General features: G+C 38.6%; 1 protein-coding gene across 1 annotated transcript in view; it reads right to left on the reverse strand.

The window, feature by feature from the left end:
• The window catches only part of ART3 (ADP-ribosyltransferase 3 (inactive)), a 39,226-nt gene extending 30,049 nt beyond the window's left edge, over nucleotides 1-9,177 (reverse strand). Inside the window, exons 1-3 of the mRNA XM_017514791.2 lie at nucleotides 9,048-9,177; nucleotides 7,784-7,861; nucleotides 2,156-2,867 (exon numbers count right to left, since the gene is read on the reverse strand). Coding sequence (XP_017370280.1) covers nucleotides 2,156-2,867; nucleotides 7,784-7,852 — 781 coding nt within the window. The 5' untranslated portion in view covers nucleotides 7,853-7,861; nucleotides 9,048-9,177. The remainder of the gene's footprint in view (nucleotides 1-2,155; nucleotides 2,868-7,783; nucleotides 7,862-9,047) is intronic.
• Nucleotides 9,178-11,472: the final 2,295 nt, after the last annotated feature.

Here is an 11,472-nt window from a genome sequence, read left to right on the forward strand (position 1 = left end):
TGATCCACCCGCCTCGGCCTCCCAAAGTGCTGGGATTTCTTTTTTTTTTTAAGTCTCATTCAAAGTTTTAGTAATCAGGATGGCTTCATACCTTTCAACAACATCTACAGAGCCTAGAAGTCATTGGAGGAATATCTTCAAAATTCCAAGAAAAAATAGTTTCTAAAATAGAAATGCAAATCTATATAAACTATTAATTGAGCTTAAAAGCAGATCTCTCAGACATGCAGAGACTTAGAAAATTTTCCTTAATGGACCATTTCTCAGAAACTTCTGCAGAACCCCCATCCCCAACCACACCAAACAAAGGAGTAATCCAAGAAAGAGTTGCAAATCCAAGAAACAGAAGATCTCTCATGGAGAAGAAGCAACATCTCAGAATGGTAGTGAGGAGAGATTTCAGGACATTCAGCAGGCCTAAAGAGTGTATCATAGAGCAGTATGATGAGGGCATTATCCAGGGGAAAGAGGAAATTTGTATTTCTGTCAAAGGATTTTGAGGTGAATTACTGATTGGATATAAAAAAACTAACAAACAAAAAAATCGTTCAATAACCCTGGGGTAAAAGAGGGATTTAAGCACAGGAAAACAACTCTAACTCGGCTATGCCCTGTCTTTACTATGCTGGGAGAATGGGAAGGGAGAAATGGACATACAGTGGGAAGGAGGGTGGTGGTTTTCAGAAACTTCTGGTTTACTGACCTAACAGCCATTTCTAATTCCTTTTTCCTTTGTCTCCCCGCCTCCCTCCCTCCCCACCATACCCACACACCCACACACACACACACCACACACACACACACACACACACTCTCTCACTCTCTCTCTCTCTCTCTCTCTCTCTCTTCCCTTGACTGGAGAAAGGCTAATTACCCCCTTTCGAAACTTCTCTGGTAGCTATGGGTGACTAAAAATCTGTTCAAGTCAATAATCTGTAATCAGAAGTCTAGTAAGGGTTTCTGGAAAAGCTTTTACTTTCCTTATTGAACAAGTAGATCTTGCTGTCATCCCTTTCCTTTCTTTTTTGTCTTAGACATGGATTGATGCCTAGAGCTGCAACCGTCACAAGTGCAAACATGAATCAACAAACAAAACATGCTAAGGATGGTGGAATAGAAAGAAAGAACATGAGTGACTGATGATGCAGATGAACCACTGCACTGACTCTCAACAGCCTACCTCTAAGACTTATTAAATGAAAGCTATCAGTTCGGTTTTCTGTTACTTACAGCTGAACACAAAAATTCGTAACTAACATATGGCAGATGAGGGTTAAATACTCATCTGCTATAGTGGGAAGGCACTACATGATGTCTAAAGATTTAAAAACCAAGAAATGACAAGTTGAAGCATGCTATTTACTTGGAAACATGACAGTAAGCACCTGAAAAAAATAGCTAAAAGAATTAAAACTGGATGCCACTGAGGAGTGGAAATTGGGGAAAGGTAGGGCTGGCGACTGCTATTTTTCTTTTTCTTCTTTTTTGAGACAGGGTCTTGCTCTGTCGCCAAGGCTGGAGTGCAGTGGTGTGTCACAGCTCACCACAGCCTCAACCTCCCGGGCTCAAGCAATCCTCCCATTTCAACCTCCCATGTAGCTGACCACAGGCATGTGCCACCACGCCTGGCTACTTTTTAATTTATTTTTATTTTTGTAAAGATGGGAGTCTCCCTATGTTGCCCAGGCTGCATTAGTTTTTATTGTAAGCCTTATAGTAGGGTCTCTCAACATCAGCACTCCCAACATTTTGGGCCATATAATTCTTTGTTGTGTGGAGCTGTCCTGTGCACTGTTTATCAGTGTTTCTGGCCTCCATCCATTAGATGTGTCAGTAGCAATCCCTTTTTTCCCCAACTGTGACAACCAAAAATACTTTTGATCATTGCCAAATGACTCTGCAGGGCAAAACTGCCTTTGGTTAAGAACCACTGCCTTATAGTGCTTTTTTTTTTTAACTTTTAGTAATTCTACAAATATGATTTTCATAAAATTAAATTATGGGTAAAGAGATAGTATGAAAGGAGCTAGATCGGAAACTGACAAATGTCATTTCACCTTTCAAACATTTCTCACTCTCCTTCACTGACCTTTCCCTAAGCCTAAGAATCCCATTACTTCCCTCCCAGACAAGCACAGACAGAGTAGACACTTACCACCTAGAAATGCACACTCATAATGGCTGCAGGTCTTGTTTGTGCTTTGGAGGATGAGGTTATTGCCAGCCCCTTCCTGTGACACTTGAAAAACCTCATTTAGAGGTATTAAAGTAATTCTTTCACTTTCTTTATCAAGAAAAATTTCAATGTCAACTCCAAGGCATGTGTAGATGGACAACACAGTTTGCTGGTCATTGGCAGCTTGAGGTTTGGCTGAATATGCCAAGGTGAAATGGCCAAACCTGGCTTGGTTTAGCCCTCCAAATGTAAATGAAGTGCCCTGGCTTGTTCTATATACCACATTTTTGTAACTGGCCTTACAAGGTCTTCTCAGCAACTGCAGGGCTCTTGTCAGGTAAAAGTGAAAAGCTTTGAACTGGAAGCCATAGATATAATCTTCTCGAGATTGACCAGCCATCTTCACAGCTTCGTTGAACAGATGGTAAAAGGGAGTTTGCTCTTGAGCTTCAGAAATATATGCCAGCAGGGCTATTCCATGGTTATCCTTAAAATTCATAGGGAGAAAGATTTGAGTTTTTCGGGTTTCCCATTTGGTTTTTGCGTTTTCCCACACAGTATCTAATTGCTGGTGGCTTGCTTTTTCCTCATTTAGCAGTTGGGGAACGTATTTAATTTCCATCCTGTCAGTACATTTCAGGTATTCATCATCAAATGCATTATCTGCCATGTCTAACACTTCAGCCTTCACCTTCAAAGGAAAAAGAAATTAATACTTTTGAAATAAGATATTTAATGACTATCATTTTCTCTTACATTATTACCCCCACCTTCTCATCCCTTGCCAAAATTCTCTCCTTACTTATAACCAGCTTTGAGTATTTTTTTTAATGTAGGAAGTATATTCCATTGCTACTGATAGCTTTTTAGCTGTGACATATTTGTGTGAAAGAGTAAATGTCATGGGTGAGAGGTATGGGTGGGATTGTGCCTGTAGCTCATTTATCTGGACATTATAGCACAGAGCAAAGAACAATGAATGTGAAGCTAAAGAACTGGGTGGCAGTCTTGGCTTTGAACAATATTCTTAGCTAGATTTCCTCAACCCTTCAAGGCTATTGGGAATTTGAAGCATCACATGGAAAGTATTATTCATGACCTATAACACACAATGACAAATATTACTCCTTTTCCTTTAGGGTTGCCACCTCCCTTGTCCATATGGCTTGGGTAGAACTGATTTTGCACCTCCTGGATAAACAGATCTAAGCCTAGCAATCAGAGCTCCCAGAGGAAAAAAATGTATCTTTCTTTCTCTAAAGCTGTAAGCTCTAAGGACAATATTGACCTAGAGTTTCCAACAGTTACTTTTAGTGCCATGGAGAATTCTGTCTGAAAATAAAGCAACAAATAAAGCTTGCTGAGCTGAGAGGTAAGGATGAGGCACTGAAAACATACCGGAGACACCGGGCCTAACTGTACCTGAAGACTGTGTTCTTTGCCAGTTGTAAGAATCAATACATTCCCTGTTTGCTTAAGCTAGTTTGAATTGTATTTCAATCACATACAACTAAAGAGGCATAATGCCACATACAACTAAATTATACATATACATATGTTCACATACCATAAGAAGCAGGGTGGTGTAATGTAATTAACACTAGTTTGCAGCCAGGCAGATCTGAGTTCAAATTCCATTTGTTACTAACTAGGTATGGAAGTTACTTAACATTTCTAATCTTTAAGTTTTCCGTTTAAAAAAATGAGGATAAAGTGGAGGGAATATTTTAACTGCGGGATGGCTGTGAGAATTAAATTACATAATGAATATATGCAAAGCCCTTTGCCCCATGCCTGGCAAATATCAAGTGTCTTTAACATATGGTGATTATTATTATTTTTTCCTAAGGCCTTTCTCCAGTGTGATGTGACTATTTTATATTACTTCATGCTAGGAATATATGTATTATACTGTTGGTTCCTTAAGGGTAGGATCTGTATTGTATTTATCTTTGAATCCCAAGCACCTAGCATAGAACCTGGCAAAATATTCAAGTGAACTAAATTAGAACCCTGTACTCTGGCTGATGGATTAAAAGCTAAGATGATCAAATCTCCCCAGGAATACTATTTATGGATATCTACAAATAAAAGGATAATGCCTCTTTTCCATTATTCTATACTTGTAATATTGCATAGTTGCACAAGTCTGCTTAGGGACCTCAGTTGGAGACTTTATAGACACATTTAGCCAGAAGCTGCTAAAGTTACAGATGCTGCATGAATGATTCTTAAAAACTCTCTCTCTCACTCTGTGGGGTGTGTGTGTGTGTGTGTGTGTGTGGTGTGTGTGTGTGTGTGTGTGTGTCAGAGAGAGGGAGTGAGAGAGAGAGAGAGAGAGAGAGACAGACAGACAGACAGACAGACACAGATACTAACTTGTAAAAGCAGAAACAAAACTTGCTTCCATATCCTGCTCTAGCTATCTCCTTTCCCCTGTCTCTCTTCTCTCCCTCACGGACAAACGTCTTGAAAGAGATGTCTATCTTTGCCATCTCCACTTAATTTCTCACTTATATCTCAACCCTCACCATTATGGCTTCCCACCGATCTCTCCACCCAAACAGCTCTCACTTAAGGGGTAATTTCTTCTCAAGACTCTTTTGTAGACACAACATATTCCAGTTAGCCACTAAATGCTGGAGTTTCTCAAAGCTATGTATTTCCTAACTCTCAACTCTATGCTCCCCAGGCAATTATATGCATGCTTACAGTTTCAATTATTTTCTAAATATATCTGACCTATCCTGTAAGTGCCAGTCCTATATATAAAATTTATTTGCCTATTTAACACCTTCACTTGAATGTTCAAAAACCCTTCAAAGGTTAACATAGCTAAGATGAAACTTATAATCTTACAACCACAACGAACTGGTTCTTATTTAAAACCATCTATTCATTTGTGAACTTTTCCTACATATCTCCTTCTCAGACACACTGTGGCCACTCACTAAGCTTAACAAACATCTCCAGAGTTCTTTCTATACGCCAGGCACTAAGTGTTCAGCAACCCTCTGAGGTAGGTACTATTATTAGCCCCCTTTTCTTTTTTCAAAGATGAGAAAGCTAAGAGATTGAGACTTACATGGAACTGGAATTTGAACTCAGGCAGTCTAATTCCAGAGTCTTGTCCTCTTAACCAAACTGTTCTGTTGCCTCTAAAGAATGAGAATTTTCCAATGATGAAGACCACGAATATTTATGTAGCACTTGAAGAAGAATGTAATTGTCTTCATAACAACCATTATAAAAGGTTGAAAAAACAATTGATAACACCATTTAACAAATGAGGGAACTGTGCCAGCTTCAGAAACTGTCTTGATTGATTACTAGCCACACAGAATTCTGCCATGGAAGTCACTGAGACCCCTGTACTCCTGGGTTTGTAGGTCAGTTTCCTGCCATGGGAATTTGAGCCTCAGGAGATCAAATCACTGCCATCTCATGGCCAAGAAATGCACTTTCCTCTACAGCACAGAATGTACCAGAGTGCAGCCTGGGCACCAATGGCTGATTTCTCTTCAAGACATCAACACAGTATAAGACATCAGACCCTGAAAACACCTCCCACATTCCCTACATTATATGAGAGTTGATCTACTCTATGTTCCTGTGTTTTCTCTATGCCTCTAATAAGTCTCCAAATATCTAATTTTAGACATCAAGTCTTTCTGGCCAGACACCTCAGCTGATTGTGAATTTTGTATGGTGTGTGCCTTGAGCAATAACAGAGTTCATAAATGCCACCACTATTCAGGGACAACTGAACAGATACTTAAAAACAGGTACAAAAGGCTAGGTGAACAAGCTGATCATATTCCTCTGATACATCCACTGAGAAAAAAAAAATCCAATACTGTTGAAATTCAATTACCAAAAATATGGAAATGACCTGAATGTCAAGGAGGGAAATTGGCTAAACAAATCATGAAACAATTATAGAACAAAAACATTTAAAGTATGTTGCAAGAGTATATTGAAAACCAAATCAAAACCACAATGAAATACCACTTCATATCCTCTAGGATGGCTACAAATGATGAAAAACCAAGTAGCATGTAACACAAGGATGCAGAGATATTAGAACCCTAATATATTGCTGGTGGGATTGTAATACCGTGCAGCTAGTGTGAAAAAGTTTGTCAGTTCCTCAAAAAGTTAACACAAAATTACCATACGACCCAGCAATTTCATTCCTAGGTATATACGCAAGAGAAGTGAAACATATATTCACAATAGGCAATTCTGTTGTCATGTATCATAAATCATAACCTCCCAAATTCATTTTACATATATATTTCCTATATAAGTAAACTTTACTCTGTAATGCTACCAAATAACCAAATAGTGTTTGTATTATCTCAATACGTACAGATATGATTAGAAAATTTTTAAAAAAGAAAAATAAGACATATGTTCATACAAAAACTTGTACATAAATGTTGACAGCAACGCTATTCAGAATAGCCATAAAGTGGAAATGATCCAAATGTCCATCAGCTGATAAATGGATAAACAAAACGCAGTACAGCCATAAAATAGAATATTACTCAGTTATAAGAAAGAATGAAGTATTGATAGAAACCTTGAAAACATTATGCTAAGTGAAATAAGCCAGACACAAAAGGTCACATATTATATGATGCCATTCAGGTGAAATATCCAGAAGAGGCATAGACACAGAAAGTAAATAGTGGTGGCCAGGGAATGGAGGAAGGACAAAATTGGGTCTGGCTGCTAGGAGGTAAGGGATTCTTTTTGGGTTGATGGAAATGTTTTCCAATCAGATAGTGGTGTTGGTCACAGAACATAATGAATATACTAAAACCTCTGAAATACACAGCTTAAAGTGGTGAATTTTTATGGTATGTAAATTATATCTCAATAAAAATGCGATACAGGCAACAGAATACATGATGATTCTATAGACAATGGATTAGAATATTAAATTAAAAAATGGGTAACATCTTAAGAATTTAAGATATTTTAAAGAAGTCATTTAAAATGGTGCACAAATACCCAGAAGTAATGTGACAGCTAACAATGTGGGGGGAAAATCAAGTGAAATATTATATTTTACATAAAAATATGTTATAGGATGCTTAAAGAGTCAATTGCAAATACAATCATAAAAGTTCTTCCAGAAAAAAAATGTGAGAAATGGTCATTAATTTAAAAACATGTAATCAAACAACGCAGCATTTTTTTTTAAGAAAAACATTTTCACAATATCTGATGACATGAAGAGACATGTAGCATAGTATTAACTTAAAAAGCAAAGAAAAAAATACTATGTAGAGTGCAAACTCATTTTTGTAAATTAAAAATAGTATACACATAGAAAAAAGCCAAGAAGGTTGTATACACCAACAGGTTGGGAATCATTCCCTCTGGAGGGATTATGAATAATCTTTACTTTCCTCTTTTTGCTTAAGTTTTTCAACTTTTTATAGTTAATATGTGCCACATATGTAAAACGAAAGAGCTGCTTATGATAAATTCATTTACTATCCTAACTACTTTCATTTCCAGCATCAGATGTCTCAGGTCATGTTATATCAAGAATTTCCATTCCAATGACCACATGCTTCCCATTCCCAACATTACCTGGAAAATGTCCACTAGAATCATGGCTGCCAGCAGCATGGTGACTATTTCAAAATGTCCTGTCTTCATTTTTCTCTTCTAAATTAAAATAAAGAAATTTCAATTCAGTAGACTCAAAAAAGAGGTTTAGGGAAGTAGAATAGGATGATATTGTATATTTTTTTCATTCAGAATGCAAGCGGATAGCATGATGGTCAGGAAGTTATTATCAATAAATTCCAAATGGGCTTCCAGAGCCATTAGACTTTATCTACTGGTCTAACACCCTCATTCTACAGACAAGGAAACAAAAACTCCTGAGAATTTCAGTGATTTGCTCAAGATTAAATCTGTCTATTTCCATATGCCTTCAGACATGTCATCTCTCCCACCATAGTCATGTATTCTTCCCATCTCTAAATCTCCCCTCAGCATGCACAGGAATAACACAATCAGACTAAAAAACAGCAGTCTCAAATTGGTCCCCAGCTCCCAGTTTCTAAGAATTACCCAGGATTATGTCCATACACATTATCCATTCTTCTATCCTCTTTGCACATTAAGTCATGCCCGTTTCAGTGGGACGAAGGAGATGATGAGGCCAGTAGTGGTACAAAGCAGTGGATTATCAGAAATGGCCCCCTTCCCACAAATATTCACAATCAAGAGAAGCCCGAGGGTAAAATAAATGTCTTGCATAACTTTCTGAAGGCGGGAACAAGAATAAGAAGGAACAGGGTAGGCAGCAATTCTGAGATTATACAACTATTGGCTGAATGCCTAATATTCAGCCTAGTATTTATGATACCAAAAGGGATAAACAGGGGGTCAAGAGGCCCTCAAAGGCTGAAGCTATCCCAGAGCCATTAACTAACTCAATTAAAAGCTATAGCAGGTCAACCTACAGTTCATTCCACATACCTCCAACAAAGTGACATTACTGTAACTCAAATGAAGCTTCTGTTTTATCCTACCAATCACCATATTCTGGATTCTAAAAATAAAAATGAACAGCACAGGGGAAGGGAGATAGTTTTCCCTTTTACAGATCATTTGGGCCTCAATTTCCCATATTTCTTCCAAAGCAGTTTTGTTTTTACTAAAGATACTAAAATATAGTACCAACATGTTCCTTTGTGTTAAGCCTTTCTTTCCAAAAAAGATTTGGAATATAAGATAACAGGTATCTGTCACAAGGCAATATTACCAAGCAAGCTTTGGATCAGGATTTTCCTAAAAGTTGTTCATTTCTTTAGTCTGAGTGTAAAGAAGTCAAAAGGTTTACCTGGCTTTTATGCCTTTGGAGAAAGTTAAAATGATGCTAGGCCTCAAACTGACTCCCCCACTCTCAGCTGTGGTAAGCGAGTCTTCAGGATGGGATGCTGTTGACAGTGAGAACTGAGAAGGGAATGCTTTTCTTTTTATAAACACCCCCAGCAGTAACTTGGCAGTGGCACATTACCCTACTTGTGTTCTGCTATTTATATCTGGCCCCCACACTATGCCTTGGAATCACTGCTGTTAACACTTTAAATCGCCAAGAGGCTTGTAAAGCCATAGCAATTCCCTTTAACCACACAGCTCTTTCATTTCTGAGCCCACAGTTCTGGGCTTCACTCAGAGAGAAATCACTTCCCGTTCCTAATCCTTTGACACTGAGATATCAAACTTAAAGCATGGATTTTACTCTAGGCTAAATGATTCACATAACTAAAAGGTCTTGCTTTGTTAATCACTGGCAATGGTGACAGCTATCACCATTCACTCAACTAGCTTACTGTATTTCAGGTGCTGTGTCAGGTGTCAGGGTACACAAGCAAGTAAAACATGTACTAAAAAGCACTCGCAATCTAATAAAAGACATGAATATGCATACTTAACCAAAATACAACATGTTAAGAGTCCCAAGTATAGACAAAGTCCAGTGATATCCCTAATGAGGGAAGGATTTGGTAATGCCTGCAACTATAGCTCTCATTTGAGTAACGTATACATCGTAAATATACTGACTCCAATGCTGAAGAACACTTATAGTTTTACTGACTGTGGATTTTTAAAAACTACAAAAATGGCCGGGCGCGGTGGCTCAAGCCTGTAATCCCAGCACTTTGGGAGGCCGAGGCGGGTGGATCACGAGGTCAAGAGATCGAGACCATCCTGGTCAACATGGTGAAACCCCGTCTCTACCAAAAATACAAAAAATTAGCTGGGCATGGTGGTGCGTGCCTGTAATCCCAGCTACTCAGGAGGCTGAGGCAGGAGAATTGCCTGAACCCAGGAGGCGGAGGTTGCGGTGAGCCGAGATCGTGCCATTGCACTCCAGCCTGGGTAACATGAGTGAAACTCCGTCTCAGAAAAAAAAAAACTACAAAAATGGCTGGGTGGGGTGGCTCACACCTGTAATTCCAGCACTTTGGGAGGCTGAGGCAGACGGATCACAAGGTCAGGAGATCGAGACCATCCTGGCCAACATGGTGAAACCCCGTCTCTACTAAAAATACAAAAATTAGCTGGTGTGGTGGTGCGTGCCTGTAATCCCAACTACTCGGGAGGCTGAGGCAGGAGAATTGCTTGACCAGGGACTCAGAGATTGCAGTAAGCTGAGATTGTGCCACTGCACTCCAGCCTGGTGACAGAGCACGACTCCGTCTCAAAAAACCCACAAAAATATCCTAAGAAATTCATGCATGCACCAAAATACATTAATAGAATGTTGATAGTAGCACTACTCATAATAATTTCAAACTGGAAACCATCTAAATGTTCATCAACAGAATGGATAAACTAGTATATTCATACAATGGAATTTTATATAACATTGAAAATGAACAAATTCTGATCAGATATAACAATATAGATTAATCTCACAAACAAAATTTTGAGCAAAAAAAGAGATACAAGCATGTTTATACTGCATGATTTAATTTATATCAAGAACAAAATTAGGCAAAACACATCCAAGGCTTGAGATGTTAGAATAGTGGTCACCATGGGTAGTAGCTAGTAACTGGAAAGGGCACAGAGAAGCATCTGAGATGTTAGTTGGGTTCTGCTTTTTGCTATGGGTGTCAATTACACTGACACATTCAGTTCATGAAAATTCAGCAAGTTATATACTGATGATATGTGTATTTTTTTGTACATACACATATTACCTCAAGAAAACATTTTAAATTATCATGAAATACACCCATATTTACAAAATCCAACTTTACTCGTTAGAATTTGGACAAGTTTTGACTTTTTCCCACCTCGCTTGGCGAGGCAATCTAAAATTAAATACATAGCATACACTCACTCCCAGAAATATAATTTTTTTTTTTTTTTTAAAAAAGCAGGAGTTTGGTTAGATAGGAAAAAGAATTTGCATGTTTTCAGGCCTTAGGTTCACACTGACCTGCTTTTAAGTCCTAGGCATGTAGGCCTACAGAAGTTCTCATCACTGCTTCCCAAAACCTGCCAGACTCATCTATATATCACACAAAAGACAACGTTTAGCCGGCGCAGTGGCTCACATCTGTCATCCCAGCACTTTGGGAGGCCGAGGTAGGCAGATCACCTGAGGTCAGGAGTTCGAAACCAGCTTGGCCAATATCATGAAACCCTATCTCTACTAAAAATACAAAAATTAGCCGGTTATGTGGCACGTGCCTGTAACCTCAGCTACCTTGGAGACTGGGCAGAAGAACTGCTGGAACCTGGGAGGTGGA

This window comes from Cebus imitator, unplaced genomic scaffold (genome assembly GCF_001604975.1).
Source record: "Cebus imitator isolate Cc_AM_T3 unplaced genomic scaffold, Cebus_imitator-1.0 Scaffold537, whole genome shotgun sequence".
Classification (NCBI taxonomy): Eukaryota; Metazoa; Chordata; class Mammalia; order Primates; family Cebidae; genus Cebus; species Cebus imitator.